The sequence below is a fragment of the Dromiciops gliroides genome, chromosome 4 (assembly GCF_019393635.1).
Source record: "Dromiciops gliroides isolate mDroGli1 chromosome 4, mDroGli1.pri, whole genome shotgun sequence".
In the NCBI taxonomy this organism is placed as follows: domain Eukaryota; kingdom Metazoa; phylum Chordata; class Mammalia; order Microbiotheria; family Microbiotheriidae; genus Dromiciops; species Dromiciops gliroides.
Genome location: NC_057864.1, coordinates 98,720,628 through 98,738,324, shown reverse-complemented (window position 1 = coordinate 98,738,324; position 17,697 = coordinate 98,720,628). Strand labels below are relative to the sequence as shown.

Genomic DNA, 17,697 nt, shown 5'->3' with positions numbered 1-17,697 from the left:
ACAACTCAGCTTCCAAGTAGCTGAGAGTTCCCAATATTTATTTTGGTCCTGGATGGCCATACCTAGACAGAGCCAACTGTCCTTTCCAAGAGGAAAACAGTCTTCTTCCCTTTTGGCCCCTGATGGTTTTGTTAGGAAAGCATTCATTCCCCCTGACTTGAACCTTTGCCTAACCACTCCCAGGGGGTGTGAGTAAGGAGGTAAATGATCCTATAGGTAGATGCCACCAAAATAATTAAACATGCCTATAGCTGATGGAAGCTGAGACCAACCTTATGCCTATAGACATAACTATTAAGATGGGTGAGAGGAAATACAGACTGGACACTGTTTTTCTCCTCCCATGTCCCAAGGCTGTCAAAGACCCAGCTCTACAAGTGGCACAGGGCCTGAGGGGCTGTCAGGTCACAAACCCTGCCCACTGCCAGCTGAGGAAAAAGAACAAGGTCTGATAGGTTGGCATTCTTTATGAAGAGAGAGCACTGTTGGTGGTGGTGGTACTATAATAATGATGATTTTAGGGGCAGCTAGGTGGCAGAGTGGATAGAGTACCGCCCTGGAGTCAGGAGGACCTGAGTTCAAATTCAGCCTCAGACACTTGACACTTACTAGCTGTGTGACCCTCCTTGCAAAAAAAAAAAAATGATGATTCATCAACAAGCATTTATTGAGTACACTTGCTACATGCCAGGTACAGACAGCTGATGGCGTAATGAATAGAATCCTGGAGCTGGAGAATTAGAAAGACCTGAATTCAAATCCAGCCTCAGATACTTACTAGCTGGGTGATCCTGAACAAGTCACTTAACCTCTGTTTGCCTCAGTTTCCTCAACTGTAAAATGAGCATAATAGCACCTACCTGAGAGGAGGAGGGTGAGGATAATGCCAGAGTAAATGGAGACATTGAGAAAAGCTGAGTTTTGAAGGGAGCTAGAAATTTCAAAAGACAAAGGTGAAGAGGAAGTGGATTTCCGCCACAGGGTATAGTTTGCAAAGATTCTGAGGAATACCGTGTATAAGGAAGTGCAAGAAAGGTACTTTGGCTAGACCATGGAGTGCATGAAAGGGAAGTAATGCTGAACAATCCTGGAGAAAGAGACTTGAAGCAGATTATGAAAAATTTTAAATGCCCAACAGCAAAGTTTGAATTCTATCCTGGGGCGATAGGGAGTCACCACAGTTTTTTGCATAGAGCAGTGACATGGTGGTTCCAGTGTTTTAGGGTGAGCAGAGCATGGATGAATGGTAAAGGGGAAAAGCTGGAGACAGACCAATGAGAAGGCCATTGCAATACTCCAGGTAAGAGAAGAAGGCCTGAACAGGGTTGGTACCTTGTGAGTGGAGGGAAAGGAACAAATGTGAGAAATGTTGTGGAGGTGAAGTTAATGGCATGTGGCCACTGATTGGATATGTGGCATAAGGGAGAGTGACTAGTTGAGGTTGGCTCCAAATTGAAAACCTGGGGCTCTTGAGAGAAATGGGCAAGTTAGACAGAAAGGTGGGCTTGGCGTCATAGGAGGAGATTGGGCATCTTGAGTTTAAAGCAAGACTGCCATTTTGCAAATATTCAATAAGTTTGGTAGCACTGGAAATAGGAGTTGTCTGCCTAAAGATGATTGTAGAGTACATGCGTTCACCTGATGAGGTCACAAATGAGATGTAGAGAGAAGAACCCTCAGTAAAGAACCTTGGTGGACATTCACCACTAGGAGGCTAGGATATAATGATGATGATACAGCTGTTGTTGTTTGTCCTTCGTTCTTTTTGAGAATGACATCAGGAAGGTGGTCTTAACTTGCAATGAATTGGATTTAAGTGAATCGGGGCTGTGCAGAATCACCAGCCTCACTGTCTCTTCCAGAGCCATGTTGGTCCAATGGCAAGATATTGATCAGGACGACTGTAGATGGCCCCAATGCAGTGGGAGATCTTGGCCTTTTGAAGCTAAGGTCTTTTCCCAGGTCTCAGATTGCCTGTGTCCATTTAGTGATGGAGGCTAGGTAAGAAATGAGGCAAAGAAGGGCCTCTTTTACCTAGTCAAAATATATATAAATAAACAAACAAACAAATGAATGAATGAATGAATAAATAAATGAAATAATAAACAGAAATGATAAATAGATAAATAAATAAATGAACAAGTGAATGAATGAGTGGATGGATGGATGGATGGATGGATGGATGAATAAATAAATGAATGAATGGATAGATAGATAGATAGATAGATAGATAGATAGATAGATAGATAGATAGATAGATAGATAGATAGATCAATCAGGGAGGAAAAGACCCTTAGGGTTGTTTCTGACCATAACAGAAACAATTGTTATTTACACTCACTCTGAGCCAACAAAATCCAATAATGGATGATACAGCAAAGGAGACTGAAAAGGAGCTGCCAGATACATAGGAGAACCCAAAAGAGAGCAGCATCACAAAATCTGAGAGGAGTGAAAGCATTCAGGAAGATGTTCTGTGGTGTCAGATTAAGAGAGGTCAAGAAGGATGAGGACTGAGAAAGGCTAAGGAATTTGACAAATAAAAGACCATGGATTACTTGGGAGAGAGCAGATTCAGCTGAATAAGGATGTATTCTACTGGACAAGGGACTGAGAAGAGAGTGAGAGAAGAAATGTAAACAACCAGTGTAAATAGCTTTTTCTTGGAGTTTGACTGAGAAAAGACATAGAGGCAACACGTTGAGGGGATGCTACCTTGCTTTTAAATAGTGCTTTATTTAGAGAACTTTCTCATCAGTTATGTCAGCTGATCTTTGTAAAAGTTAATCAGCACTGACCCTGGATTCAGAAGGACCTGAGTTCAATCCAGCCTCAGACACTTGACACTTACTAGATGTGTGACCCTGGGCAAGTCACTTAACCCTCATTGCCCTGCAAAATATAAAATAAAATAAAAAGTTAATCAACAAATTCTTATTAAGCACCAACTATGTGCTAGGCACTATGCTGAGTGTTGGTAGTCCTATATGATAGGCATAGTATTTTTCCCCATTTTTCATATTCCACCCCTATTTTTCAGATGAGGAAACTGAGACCCAGAAAGATAAAGCAATTTGTCCAAGATCATGTAGGTAGTTCATAGTAGAGCAAAAACAAAATAGTAATTTTTGTCATTGTAATTTGCAGTTATATTATAATTCACAATCGAAATGGGAAATAGATATCAGAAATGACTGACACTGACTATAATAACTTTTTTTTTTTGGTGAGGCAATTGGGGTTAAATGACTTGCCCAGGGTCACACAGCTAGTAAGTGTCAAGTGTCTGAGGCCAGATTTGAACTCAGGTACTCCTGAATCCAGGGCCGGTGCTTTACCACTGCGCCATCTAGCTGCCCCAAAATTTTATTTTATTTTTTTTTTTTTAGTGAGGCAATTGGGGTTAAGTGACTTGCCCAGGGTCACACAGCTAGTAAATGTCAAGTGTCTGAGGCCGGACTTGAACTCAGCTACTCCTGACTCCAGGGCCAGTGCTCTATCCACTGCGCTACCTAGCTGCCCCTATAATAATTTTTTTCTAGAGGTTTAACTAATGTAAATTAATTGCAAAGACCAAAGTTGTCCTTCAGAAAGCACCCTAAGTCAGCAGACATCTGACTTATTTGGCAGGCAGAGAGGGATGACTACCAAAGGCCACACTGGACCAGAATAAAAACTCATATGCCAAACCTTTTGTAAAAGAGTATGGACTCATAAAACAGTGGAGTGGAGGGTAAAGCCAGTTTATTATTTTTTTTTTTTAATCTAGCCCTTGTAGACTCTGAGGCCCTTACAAGTCAGGTCCCCAGAGCAAGGCTAAGTACCTGTATCAACCCATCAGACTTTTCCACGAGTTACCTCTGAGTGTGGTTTCTTTTTAATTCTGTCCACTTGAGTCCCCTTTCTAGTATATTCTACCCAATCCCAATCACCAGTTACAGTTAGTATCACCCTTAGAACATTCATTGACCCCATGATGAGTGTTCCAGCATTATTTCACCAATTAATATCAATTAGCTTTTATAAAGGGATATTACTGAGAAGATACAGTAAGAAAACAATTAAAAACATGTTTTCCCAAGCTAGGGCATGCTCCATTTCCTTTATCACCTCACTCTCTGGGGAAAATGGGCTCAAATTTAAATCAGCTACTACAAATCTTTTGTCCCGCCCCCCCAAGTTCACTTCCTAATTCAGCAGAACCTATGGACAGAAATTATAGAACCCAACATCTTGGCTGTGAAGCCAATTCACCATTGGGCTGGACTGTTTGAAATATCCAGCAAGGACTCCAGACCTCTGGTGGCTCTCTTAATCTTTTGAAGCCCAAAAGGTCACAGCTTAGTCCATCCAAAGGAGAAAAAAATAGTCCTATCAGCAACAGAAGAATGAGCAGGGTCAAATACTCATGGCTTCATGCCAACTTGGGTAGAAAGAGTAGGCTTGGGGCAGCTAGGTGGCGCAGTGGATAGAGCACCAGCCCTGGAGTCAGGAGTACCTGAGTTCAAATCCGGCCTCAGACACAACACTTACTAGCTGTGTAACCCCAATTGCCTCACTAAAAAAAAAAAAAAAAAGAGTAGGATACTATTGTTATCACTACCTCTCCAGGGAATAGCAGGGCCAATCTTAGCTTGAGCCTTCATGCCAGCCCCAGGCCTAATGCTTCTCCACGAACCAGAGACCCACTTCAATCTCCTTGTTCAACTCCAGGGAAGAAATGAGACCTAGTTGTTTCCATGGGGATACACTCAACTAACAGCCAATCAAAAAGGCAGACCAGAAATAGTCAGAGAATGCTTGTGTATGCTCTGAGGTAGCAAGTCAGACCTGTTCATCTCATATCGTCAAATACTTCAGGAAGTGGGACCAATTAAATGTTTCTAGAATTAGGCCCCTTTGGGCCAGTCTTCAATTAAATTTAAATAGATTTTTATTGATATATTTCATTTTTCCATAACCTATATTTTCCCCCTTGGTTCTTCCTCTCCCTTTTCTCAAAAAGCCATTCCTTATAACTAGAAATCTGGGGGGGGGTGTTCTTTTTTTAAGAAGGAGGAAAAACATTCAGCAAAACCAATGAACACATAGAAATACCTTACATAATAAGCAATATCCTACACTTCTCTACGTTCTCCTCTGCAAAGAACCTGTGGGCGGTGTCTCCATGTCTCTTCTTTAGGGCTAAGTTCATTCTTTATCATTTGACCACATTCAGTTTTGTGGTTATTTTGTGGTTGCTATTCTCTCCATCTGCACTGTGGTGTTCATTTTGTATTTGTTTGCTGTTTACTTCACTTAGCATGAGTTCATATGTCTTACCATGCTTCTTTGAATTCGTCATGTTTGTCATTTCTTCAAACACAGTAACATTCAGTTAGATTCATGTACCACAATTTGTTTAGCCATTCCCCAATGGATGGGGGCCTATTTTGTTTCTATTTCTTTCTTTCTATAATACCACAAAAAAGTGCTATGGTTAATGTATATGTTGGTGAAGTTAGACCTTTCTTTTTCTAGACCTTTATTTTTCTCATTGACCTCCTTAGGATATATGCCTAGAAGTAGAACCTCAGGTTCAAATGGACATTTTAGTCACTTTATTTGCTTTATTCCAAATTGATATCTAGAATGGATGGGCCAATTCACAGATCCACCAACAATGCACTAGCATGCCTATCTTCAGTGTTGACTATTCTCATATTTTGTCATCTTTGCCTATTTGCTGGGTGTGAGAGTTGTTTTGATTTGTATTTCTCTTATTATTAGTGATTCAGAGCAGGAAAAGACAATTTGGCAAGATAGCCATGTAAACAAAGTCATCCCAAGGGCATGTAAGGATGAAAGCAGAAAGAGAATAGATAGATGGATGGATGGATGAATAGATAAATGAATAAATGAATGAGTAAATGAATAAATAGATAAGTAAATAAATAAATAAATAGATGAGTGAATGAGTGAATAAATAAATAGATGACTAGAAGGAAAATGAAAAAGATTTGTAAAAATCACTGTTACAAACTGTTTTCTTGGGCAAAGACAGGAGAATGAACACACTTGGACTCTCAACATCACATTCCTGCATGTGCTTACAGGGGAGGAAGAAATTTCTACAAAAGAACAAAGACAGGGAAAGCCTCAAGATAAGACTAAGTATATACAGAGATCTGTGTTGGAGGCAACACAATTGTTATGACATTGGGGGATTGATATACAAGATATTTGAATGAGGGAAAGATATCAAAGGTATGGAGGGGAAAATTTAGGTCTTATTAATAAAAGGAGATAGAGACACCACCAATTATACATGAATTATATGTCTAGTCTCCCAACCTCTGTGTAAATTCTCCAATAAGTCTTTATGGGAATCATCTATATATGATTCAAGGTATCCTCGATGAGGGTACTGGTAGAGAACAAGCAGGCTTCCCCAAGAGATATTCAATAATAGGCTATATATTTACCATTTTACAGTTGATTAAAAGATGTAGAGAATATATAATCCCACTATTGTTATTGTCTGTTGATTATGAAAAAAGCATTTGATTTCATGGAACAAAATGCCACATTATAGTCTCCTTTACAACAATATGTCTCTCATCCGTGCATCAAAATTACTCAATATTTTTTGAAAGACATAAAAACAGAACCAATTTTTCAACAACTGTGTAATCCTCAACATCAGATGAGACATAGAGTAGGGAAAGATATGCTTGACAAAAGTGTTTGTCCCTGTGATATAAGACACCCAACACAGTCCAAATTGGAGAGGTGCTCTCTGTAGATGGTGAGGGCCTCTAGCTTCTCCTACTTTTATATGATATTGTGCTAATTACAACAAACCCTAGAACATTGCAAAGCCTCCTAGAAATGATCTGTAATCATTCAAAGGTATTTGGTCAGATCATCCACACAGGAAACGTCAAATGGATGAACAATGGTTATTGTTCAGATTATAACTTGCATTTGAATGGACAACCCATAAGACTTGCCCATCAGTATGTACGTATATCGAGGACAGACAGAACAATGATTTGGGCCCAGAATTAAATAGAAATAGGAGACTAGGCTGGGTTGCCTTTTGGAGGTTCCAAAGCTCCAAATTCCCCATGAAAGCAAATGCCATCTACTATTGTTGCTGTATATCAGTAAGACATGAAATTAAAGATGAATATTGCACATAGAGCAATGAAGACCCCTGTGGTGGGTGTGAACAGGCTGTTTTGGGTTTTTTTTATAGCACATCCTAACCCTTAGCTCCCATTATTCTGACACAGGGAGCCATGTTAATTAGAATCCACACACAGACACTGATAGTTTTATGACTGAGGCAGTGATTTCTCATCTCCGGGTCTCCATTTCCTCACCCATGGGGGGTGCTACCTTGCTTTTACATCATCAGATCTCTTTTAGGAAATAATAATAGTTAGAATTTATGTAGCATGTTAGGGTTTACGAAGCCCTTTACATTGTTGTGGGTGTTATTGGTTACATATGTTATCTAATTTCATGGGTCAGTACATAGATTGAATAGAGAGGGAGTTATTCTCTAAATCCAAATGAGTGCAAGTGTATGTGTGTCCCAACGTGAGAGCAATGCACTGACTCAGATTAACACCTACAAATACACTGACATAGACACATTCAGGAACACACAGAAATACACACCCTCATTCAATATACCCATATTAAGTCTCATGCTGACCCTGACAGATGACATGGCGTGCATCCAGATGTGTACCATCACTGAAATTCATATACACATACACGTGTATGCATACATACAGAAAATATATTATTTCAGCTCTAATACTTTGTAATTCTATCAATACCAGGATTTTGTGTAAGGAAACTCACTGAGGGAGTGAGCTGAGGCAGCTGACTTACCCCATCTAGCCACCCACAAGTCCTTGAAACTGTCAACCTGAGCCTGAGGCCAGCTGCCTGGAGGGACGGCTAAGAGATGGGCAGCAGCAGATGCAGGAGGCCAGATTGGGTGATAGATGGCTAATAGCCTCTTTGGGGGCCTGTGACAAGCACAGCATCTATTTTGGGCCCTGCTATCCCTCCTCCTCCTCCTCCTTCCCCCAGTCGCCTAATGTAGTAAAGGCTGAAAGACTTTGATGCTGACTCAATTCTTTTATTCCCTTCCCCTTAAGGAATTCCTGCCTCTTATGAACTATCCCTAAAATAAAAACCAAAGCAATAACTGAAATCAGGTGTCACCCTACACATGTACTCACCCTGACCCCCCAGTTTCACCATTATCCACACTGACAATTATCCCCCTCATTCAGGTCCACCCTTTCCTGCTCCACAGCAGATGAGATTCAGAATAATTGGCAGTTGCCAAGCCCCTTCAGCACAGTACGTTGTTCCTAGTGAGTACCTGCAGGTAAACATCACCTTCCTTGTCAAAAGCCATTTTTACTGCCATTTTGGGAAGATGCCAAATGTAACAAAACTGTCCACGAGTTCTCATTTTAATTATGCCTTAACAACTTTCCAGATGGGAGAGACACCCAGGTGGCACAGTGTATAGAGCACTGGGCATGAAGTCAGGAAGATCTGAGTTCAAATCCAGCCTTAGACACTTGCTAGCTGTGTGACCCTGAGCAAGTCACTTAACTACTCAGTTTCCCCATATGTAAAATGTGGATGATAATAGCACCTACCTCCAAGGGTTGTCATGAAGATCAAATGCCTGGCACAAAGTACTGTATGAATGTTAGCTATTATTATTATTAGGGATTGATGAGAGGGGGGAAAAAAGGAATTGATGAGAAGAATCGAGAGAGTGAAGTCTATCTTCCATAATGCATATCCCATATAATCTCTAAGGTGCCTTATCTCAACTCCTATTCTTACAAATCAGTCTTGGGTCCTGAAGCAAGATTGGATCTCCCCCTCAGGGTTCTAGAGTTACCCCTGGGGAATTTATAAAGCCCCTTCTGATGTGCTTCCCCCCAATATTATCTGTTGAGAATCAGTTTCCTGTGTCTCTGTTTCCACCTATACTCTCTAGAAGCCTTCACTGATGAAGAGCCTTGAAGATCCCTAGGACCAGACTACTGGTGAAACCTGCTCCCACTGCTTTCCATATCACCACCAAGTTAAAAAACAACTCTCTGACAATGTGAATTTGACAATAGCACCAGTATGGCTGAAATCAGATAAAATGAACTAAAATGAAATTGTACAGAGGTTAATATTAATGCTAATATTTCTCTATGATAAAACCCAAGCCTGAGAATTGAAGAGATAACCGCCACAGGGGGTGTGACAACCAAGCATGGCAGGTTGTTGGAAGCCCCGTTATGGTGATAAGTGGGGTCAGAATTCTGAAAGTTTTGAGGGTTTTAGAGAAGAGTTATAGAAACACAAAGAGATGAAAGTGGTTTCAAGACCAGAGCCAGAGAATAATAAGTTCTGTGTGTCATAGTACATTGAGTGCTGGACCTGGAGTCAGGTAGATCTGAGTTTGAATTCTACCTCTTAAACATATGATGATCTAGGTCACCTTGGGCAAAATTAATTAACCTCTCTGAATCTGTTTCCTCCTTTGTAAAATGGGGGTAATAATAACCACACTTTGCAGGGTTATTGTGAATCTCAAATGGGATAACATATTACACAGCATTTTGCCAATTTGAAGCACCACATGAAGGTCAGTTATTATTATCCACTGAGCAGCTGTAGATAGAGCACCAGACTTAGAGTAAGGAAGACCTGAGTTCAAATCCAGCCTCAGACACTTACTAGCTGTGTAAAACTGGTCAAGTCACTTTACCCTGCTCTCCTCAGTTTCCTCATCTGTAAAATGAGCTAGAGAAGGAAATGGAATGGGCAGCTAGGTGGTACAGTGGATAAAGAACCAGCCCTGGATTCATGAGGACCTGAGTTCCAGTCCGGCCTCAGACACTTGGCACTTACTAGCTGTGTGACCCTGGGCAAGTCACTTAACCCTCATTGCCCCAGAGGAAAAAAAGAAGGAAATGGAAAACCACTCTGGTATCTTTGCCAAGAAAGCCCCAAATGGGCCCACAAAGAGCTGGACACGACTGAAGTGACTGAACAATAACAATAATTATTCAGGGAAATTTTGTGAGCAAGATGAAAGATATTGTCCAACTTAGTTTAGGTGGCTTTAAGGAGAATGCTAGGTTTTTTTTGGTTTTTTGGTTTTGGGGTTGGGTTTTTTTTTTTATTAATCTCCATCCCAGATCTTGCTTTCCTACTGACAACAGGGGCTATGGGAAGTAACTCTGACCTCAGACTGAGGAATAGGAAACAATCCAAGAACTCACTCACTGAGTGTTTATTAAGCACCGATGATGTGCAAGGCAGAGAGAGACAGTGTGGTGTAAGTGAACAGAGAGTTGGCCTTGGAGATAGGCAGACCTAGCCTCAAGTTCACCCCTTACACACACTGGAAGTGTGACCCAAGTAATTTAATCTCTCAGTGCCCAAGGCAACTCTTCAAGACTAAAATTTGCAAAGCATGCATCAATCTGCATGGTAGAGGAAGTTTCCTCATTACATCCATTGAAATCATAGTCCTTCCCCAAAAATGTGCAAGGCGCTGTGATAGGTCCTGGAGATAAACATGAAAGTTCTTGTCCTTGGGGAGCTTAATTCTAATGGGGATAGGGAAGGGGGGAGATAGAAACAAGTAAACAGGCTATTGTTCGGTCATCTCTGTGACTCTATTTGGGACTTTCTTGGTAAAGTTACTGGAGTGGTTTACCATTTCCTTCTCCAGCTCATTTTACAGATGAGGAAACTGAGGCAAACAGGGTGAAGTGACTCAGCCAGGATCACAAAGCTAATAAGTGTCTGAGGATGGATTTGAAATCAGGAAGAGGAATCTTCCTGACTCCAGGTGCCCACTACACCACCTAGCTGCACCCAAGTAAACAGGTAAACCTGAGTGTGAGAGATGGTAGTAACAATGTAATGAAGAACAAAATGACTGGAATGATTGAGTTTACAGGAGTCAGCTAACCAGCAGGAGGTGGTGGCAGTGTGGTTTGAGGGAAATGGTGCTGGATTTGGGGGCAGAGTTTGGGCAAATCACTTCACTTCTCTAGGACTGAGGTTGTAAAATCTGTGTAAAACAGGAGTACGCTAGGTGACCTCTGAGCTCTGCTGTAAATCGAGTCAAGCTGAATGGAGAAATGTGAGACTGTGCCTCACCCGTATAGCATGCATTCCTACAATTCCACCACATTTGCAGTAAATATCCTTCAAGCAGGTGGTCATATGTGCCTAGCACAAGGTAATGTGGTAAGGAGCATCCCTGTTAAAGTGGAAAGCATCCTGAATCTCTTCAGTCTCTTGGGTAGTGACAGGAAGAACAATCATACCTAGGTGGCAACAGAAACCAGCTAAGAAATCTCTCTCCCTCTCTACAACAACCCTGCAGGAGAAGTTGGAGTATTTCTTCCTCATCGTCTTTTCCATCGAGGCGGCCATGAAGATCATTGCTTATGGCTTCCTCTTCCATCAAGACGCCTACCTGCGCAGTGGCTGGAATGTGCTAGATTTCATCATTGTCTTCCTTGGGTAAGGGGTGGCCCTTGAATATGCCAGGATTGGAAGGGGTTGGGATCGGGGTGTTCCTACCATCTTTGGCAGGAGGAATACTATGGTAAGGGATATGTATACAAAAGTGCAGACCTGGGCCCTTCTGCTGACTCCCTTCACAGGGAGTCTGCCCCCCACCAGGTACCATCCTGGAGATGTAGGGGAGGGCATCGTAAGACCCCTGGCCTGACACACTATTCAACCCAACCCCATTCATTCTTCTCCCTTGCCCCTGCTGAGACACTCTGTCTCCTGTACATGTTTCCTTTCATTAATCAATCAATAATCATTTATTAAATGCTTACTAGGTGCCAAGCTCAGTGTGGTCCTTAGAGACATCCAAAGACCAAGGTGAAATAGTGCCTGCCCTTCAGGAGGCTTATACTCGACAGGTGCTACCTCCTGACACAGGTGACAGACTTAACATACAGAAGAAAACAGATTTTTTTGGACATGGCCAGTGCAGGAATCTGATTTGCCTGACCACACATGTTTGTGACAAGGATTTTGTCTTCCCCTTTTTCAATTGACCTAGAAAGGGAGGGAAAGAAAAAAATTTTTTTTCATTGAAAATAAAATTTTAAAATTCTACCATGGTTCCCAGATAAGTGATGGTACCAACCTGGGTGAATGAAATTCCATAAACTCAGAAGTCAGATTATGATTCCATACCTGGCAGCCATTCAGAACAGAACCATTCATGAATCAGAATCACTTTGTAAACAAACAAACGAAAAATACAAAGTAATTTTGATTCACGGGTGTTTCTGTATGAATGAGCCTGTACTGTCTGCCTATTACATCTGGAACGGTGCTCCAACCTCAGAGTTTAAGTCATTAAGTTCAATTCAGGAAGTGCTTTCTAAGCCCCTACTATGTGTCCACCACTATGCACTGTGCTGCTGGGGGATGCAAAGGCAGCATACACTACAGCCTCTGCCCTAAATGGGTTTACAGTCCCCTGGAGAGGTGAGACAAATGGACGTGAATACCTAGAGAACAAGACCAAGCCATGACTGGTTTGGTGGTAGAGACGTTAAGCTCTGGAGCAGTTCGGAGAAGGAAGAAAGATCACTGACAACTGGAACTGTCAAGGAAGGCTTCAAGGAGGACTTAAGCTGGGCCTTGAAAGATGGGTAAAGTTTATACGGGCAGAGAGTAAAGGAAAGTGCCCTCCAGACTAGGGCGGCAAAGGGGCAGTAGTGGCACTCACCATTAGGCTGTCTGCTCAGGAACATCTCTGAGCCAGGGGATGGTTGTGGGAGCCAGGCTGGTCCTCTGGAAGGACTGCCCCCCCAGAACCCAGGACAATGGGGTGTTCTGACCTAGTGGGTTCTTTTTCTTTCCCTCCTCTCCCCTCTAGGGTTTCTACCGTGATTCTGGAAGAGATCAACTTGATCCAAAGCAATTCGACCCCAATGAGCAGTAAAGGAGCTGGTTTGGATGTCAAAGCCCTGAGAGCTTTCCGTGTCCTCAGACCCCTCCGACTGGTGTCAGGGGTTCCTAGTGGGTGACAGTGCCCTCTGCAGAACCTGCTCTTCCCTTGTCCCCATCCTTTTCCACTGGCCCCAGCTCTGGGCCTCCCTGCTGACAGAAGTTTGGGGGTCTGTGGCCCCTGGGGTGGATGGGAATGAGAAGACAGGCTTGTTCTTCCTTTCCTTGGGAAAAGGCTTAATGGAAAAGAAGGGGAGGACTCAGGGTTGGGGGCAAGAGAAAAAAGGTGACAGGCTTTCCCTTATCACAGGCCTACAGGTTGTTCTCAATTCCATCATCAAGGCCATGATCCCTCTGTTCCACATTGCCTTGCTGGTCCTCTTCATGGTCATCATCTACGCCATCATTGGACTGGAACTCTTCAAGGGAAAAATGCACAAGACCTGCTACTTCATTGGGACAGGTGGGAGAAAGGAGGCAAGAGAGGCCATGAGGGTGGCTCAGCCAATTGGCTGACTAAGCTGTTTCCTAAGCCCATTGGCTGGCCTGGGCGTGGACTCTGCAAGGAAGGGCAGAGATGGAGTACAAGGGAGGGCTGATTCTGAACATAGTGGACAAGTCTTAAGTGAAAGACAGACTAAGAATGGCCCTAGATCTCTTAAAAACCCTTTTTAATTAATAAGCATATATTTTCTCTCCCTCCACCTCTTCTGAACCCTCATGAGAACAGAAAGAAAAATGAAACCATTGTAACAAATATGCACAGTCAAGCAAATGTAATTCCTACATTGGCCATGTCCAAAATTGGACGTCTCCTTCTGCATCATGAGTCCATCATCTATCTGTTAGGAGGTGGGCAGCATGCTCTGTCCTCTCAAATCATCACTGGCCGTTGCATTGATCAGAGTTCTGAAGTCTTCCAAACACACTTCCGTTTACAATATTGTTGTTAGGGTATAGATTGTTCTCTGAGTCCTGCTCACTTCATTCTGCATCAGTCCACACAAATATTCCAGATTTCTCTGCAACTGTCCCTTTCATAATTTCTTATGGAAGAAAAATCCTGTATTACATTCATATATACCTAGATTTCCAAACCATTCCTCGTTCCTCATCCCCTTTTCTACTGTCTAAGCAACCTCATAGAAGTAATAATAATAATAATAATACTTAACATAGGGGCAGCTAGATGGCGCAGTGGATAGAGCACCTGGAGTCAGGAGTACCTGGGTTCAAATCCGGCCTCAGACACTTGACACTTACTAGCTGTGTGACCCTGGGCAAGTCACTTAACCCCAATTGCCTCACTAAAAAAAAACAACAACAACAACAACAACAAAAATAATACTTAACATAGAGAGAGAATACCCAGCAATATACAAAGTACTTTTCTTACAATAACCATGTGAGGCAGAACAGGAAAATATTTTGATTCCCATTCTGACAGTTGAGAAAACAAAGAGATCAGGTGATTTTGTCCATAGTTTCACCATGAAAAGATGCCAAGTTGGGACTCAAACCTAGATAATGGAGCTCCAGTACTTTTCCTTCTGACTCACCAAACTTTTACCATTGGATAAAAATCAATTGCTCAGCTTGATGATTATTAATTATTCTTGGGACTTGCATGGAAAAAATCATCATGGGCAATGGAGAGGGAAGTTGCGTATGAACAAGGCAAACATCCCATGTCTTTTTTTTCCTTCCCTCCATAAGCATATATGTAGCCCATATAGCTCCTATATTGCAGGAAAAACTGAAAATTTGGTTATTTTATAATTGACAAAGGAAAAGGGACTGAACTGTTTTCTGGAAGCTCCAATTTTTTAACTGTTTCCCTGTCTGAAAGTCCTCAGAACACTTTCCCACATTATATCACATGGATAAGGATGAGTACAATTCTGAATATGAAGAGCAATGTTAAAGTGTTCAGGTAACTTGCCCAAGGTTATGGCGTAGTGGCTGGCTCTCCCGGCCTAGGGAGCAGGTTCTGTACCTCCCAGGCCCTTCGTCCTACCCAGTCACATGCCAAGCCTGAAGAGGCTCTTGGATCCAGGACTGATGCTTATGCTTCCTTCCTCCCCGCAGACATTGTGGCCACAGTGGAGATGGAGAAGCCATCCCCTTGTGCCAGGACAGGCTCTGGACGCCCATGTACCATCAATGGCAGCGAATGCCGAGGTGGCTGGCCAGGTCCCAATAATGGCATCACCCATTTTGATAACTTTGGCTTTGCCATGCTCACCGTGTACCAGTGCATGACCATGGAGGGCTGGACCGATGTCCTCTACTGGGTAGGTCTGAGCTGCTGCCTGGATGATCTCTACCCCAACCTCAGCCAGCCATGAGAGGAGAGAGGCAAGGGAACCAGGGTGGGATGCCCTGCCCGGAGTAGGCATCAGGAGGCAGTTGTCCAGGCGTTTAGGTCATTGTGGCTTGCTGCAAAGTGTAAATTCCCCCATGGTCAGTGCTAGAGAGGACAGAGAATAATGATGGAACACTATGCCTTCTCAGCATGCAAGATGGAGGACAGATTGGAATCAGAGCCCCAAGACTCCATTCCTGACTACTTACTGTCCCTTTGGCTAGGCTGGAAATGATTCATCCCTCCAACTCTGGAGTCCTGGGATTCCTATAGAAAGGAATGGTGTTATTGAGGTGACTGTGTCCGTCTCTCAGTCTCTAGACAGGACCACAATCCAGAACAACTAACAATACCCTCCATTTGGATAGCATTTAACACTGGGGAAAGTCCTTTCAGATCTCTTACCTCATTTTTTCCTCCCAACCACTCTGTAGGGTAAGGATGAAAGAGGCCTTCATCCCCATTTGACAAATGAAAAAAGCTAGGGTCCAGAGGCTGGTTTGCCCAAGGTACCATGCCAGTTGGTGTCAGACTAAGTCTGCTCTCCAGATCTCTGAACTCCAAGTCTAAGACTTACTGCACAAGACTGAGTGGCTCTTCTATTTCCAAAGATCCTAATAAGGCAGTCAATTATAGTGGAAAGACTGCCTTACTGAGGTATCTAAATCAGGGGTTCTTAATGGACCCCAGAGGACACATGAATAGATTTTAGGGGGCCCATGAATTTGGATGGGTAAAAATCACATCTTTACTTTAACTTCTACCTGAAATTTGATATTTCCTTTAGTTATTTAAAAACCAGACTACCAAAGCAAGCCATAATACACACACAAAAAAAAGGTTAAGAATCCCCAGCCTAAGGGGCAGCTAGATGGTGCAGTGGATAAAGCACTGGCCCTGGATTCAGGAGTACCTGATTTCAAATCTGGCCTCATACACTTGACACTTACTAGCTGTGTGACCCTGGGCAAGTCACTTAACCCTCATTGCCCTGCAAAAAAAAAAAAAATGTAACTAAGAATCCCCAGCCTACTTAATCCCTGAAGTTTCTTTCAGCTCTCAGATTCTGTGATTCTAGACTTACCGTCTTTGCTGACTCCTAGGTCAATGATGCCATTGGGAACGAGTGGCCCTGGATTTATTTTGTCAGCCTCATTCTCCTAGGATCCTTCTTCATCCTCAACCTAGTTCTGGGTGTCCTGAGTGGGTAAGTGCATTGAGGGGCAAGGGGTTTTGAGGGGTAGGGGACCAGTGAGGAGGTATGGCTTATCAACATGATTTCTCAGGTGGTGGAAGTCTTACCTTGCCCATCTTAGTCCAACAGGGATAAGGATAATAGAAGAGAAGTTTTATAGCTAGAAGGTTTAACCAGTTTTGTCATTTTCCTATCTTCCTTGCCACAATCCATTCTTCTCTAGCATTTTCCTCTGCCTGGTGATTCTCTAAGGATAACAACATAGCCCTTTTCTAAATAGTCCAATCTAGAAATCAGACCATTGTTAGCCCATGATTCAGTATAGAAACTTAACCTTCTGTCTGTAGGATATTCCAGCTGTAGTGAGTGAGTGCTCCCACCAGATTTTGATCAATGCTCTAAGTGGGGACCCTGTTGTCTGACCTATATTGATCACCTGCCTCATTCCTCTCCTCCCACTCTAAAGATTTACCCTCTGCTTTCTTTCTTGGGTACTCCCTCTGGCATGGGGAGCAGACTCAGGTGTCCATTGATGTCCCTAGAGAGAACAGGCAGAGAACACTTTGGGAACCTCAGGACCTTGTCTCTTAAAAAAAAAAAAAAGTTGTAAAATCTTTTGATAGATTCCTGCCTCATGAAAGGAAAAGTTACTATCTGAGTTTCCTCTCTCCTCATCCTATATTGTCTCTAGAGCCCTATCCTAAACCCAGATGCATTGTAGAGAGGTTTTAGAGACTGCTGGATAATGTTTGCCCACCACCACCACCACCAAAAGTTAGTAGGTAGATTTTCATAAAGATACTGTTACCAGCAGGGAATAGTATTCCCTTCTCCAGCTCTGCTGCATGAACCTTTGGAAATATTTGATCCGGTATCACAGAATTTGGGAGTTGTAAAGGAATTTAGAGATTATGTCCTCCCATCCCCCTACACATGCAGCTAGACCACACAATTAGTGGCAGAACCGAGACAAGAACCCAGTCTCCTGAAAATCATGCCAAACACCCTATTACCCACAGATTAGAAAATCAGACTCATTTCTGCTTGTTTGTCCGATTTGACTTGATTTTTTGGAACCAGCCTAGTTTCTTCTAGGACCCCAGCCCACAAATAACCC

General features: G+C 42.6%; 1 protein-coding gene across 1 annotated transcript in view; it reads left to right on the top strand.

Annotated features, from left to right (window-relative positions):
• The window catches only part of CACNA1S (calcium voltage-gated channel subunit alpha1 S), a 98,741-nt gene that overhangs the window by 19,435 nt on the left and 61,609 nt on the right, over positions 1–17,697 (top strand). Inside the window, exons 3-7 of the mRNA XM_044002526.1 lie at positions 11,426–11,565; positions 12,950–13,092; positions 13,331–13,483; positions 15,109–15,314; positions 16,489–16,592. Of these exons, the coding sequence (XP_043858461.1) occupies positions 11,426–11,565; positions 12,950–13,092; positions 13,331–13,483; positions 15,109–15,314; positions 16,489–16,592 (746 nt within the window). The remainder of the gene's footprint in view (positions 1–11,425; positions 11,566–12,949; positions 13,093–13,330; positions 13,484–15,108; positions 15,315–16,488; positions 16,593–17,697) is intronic.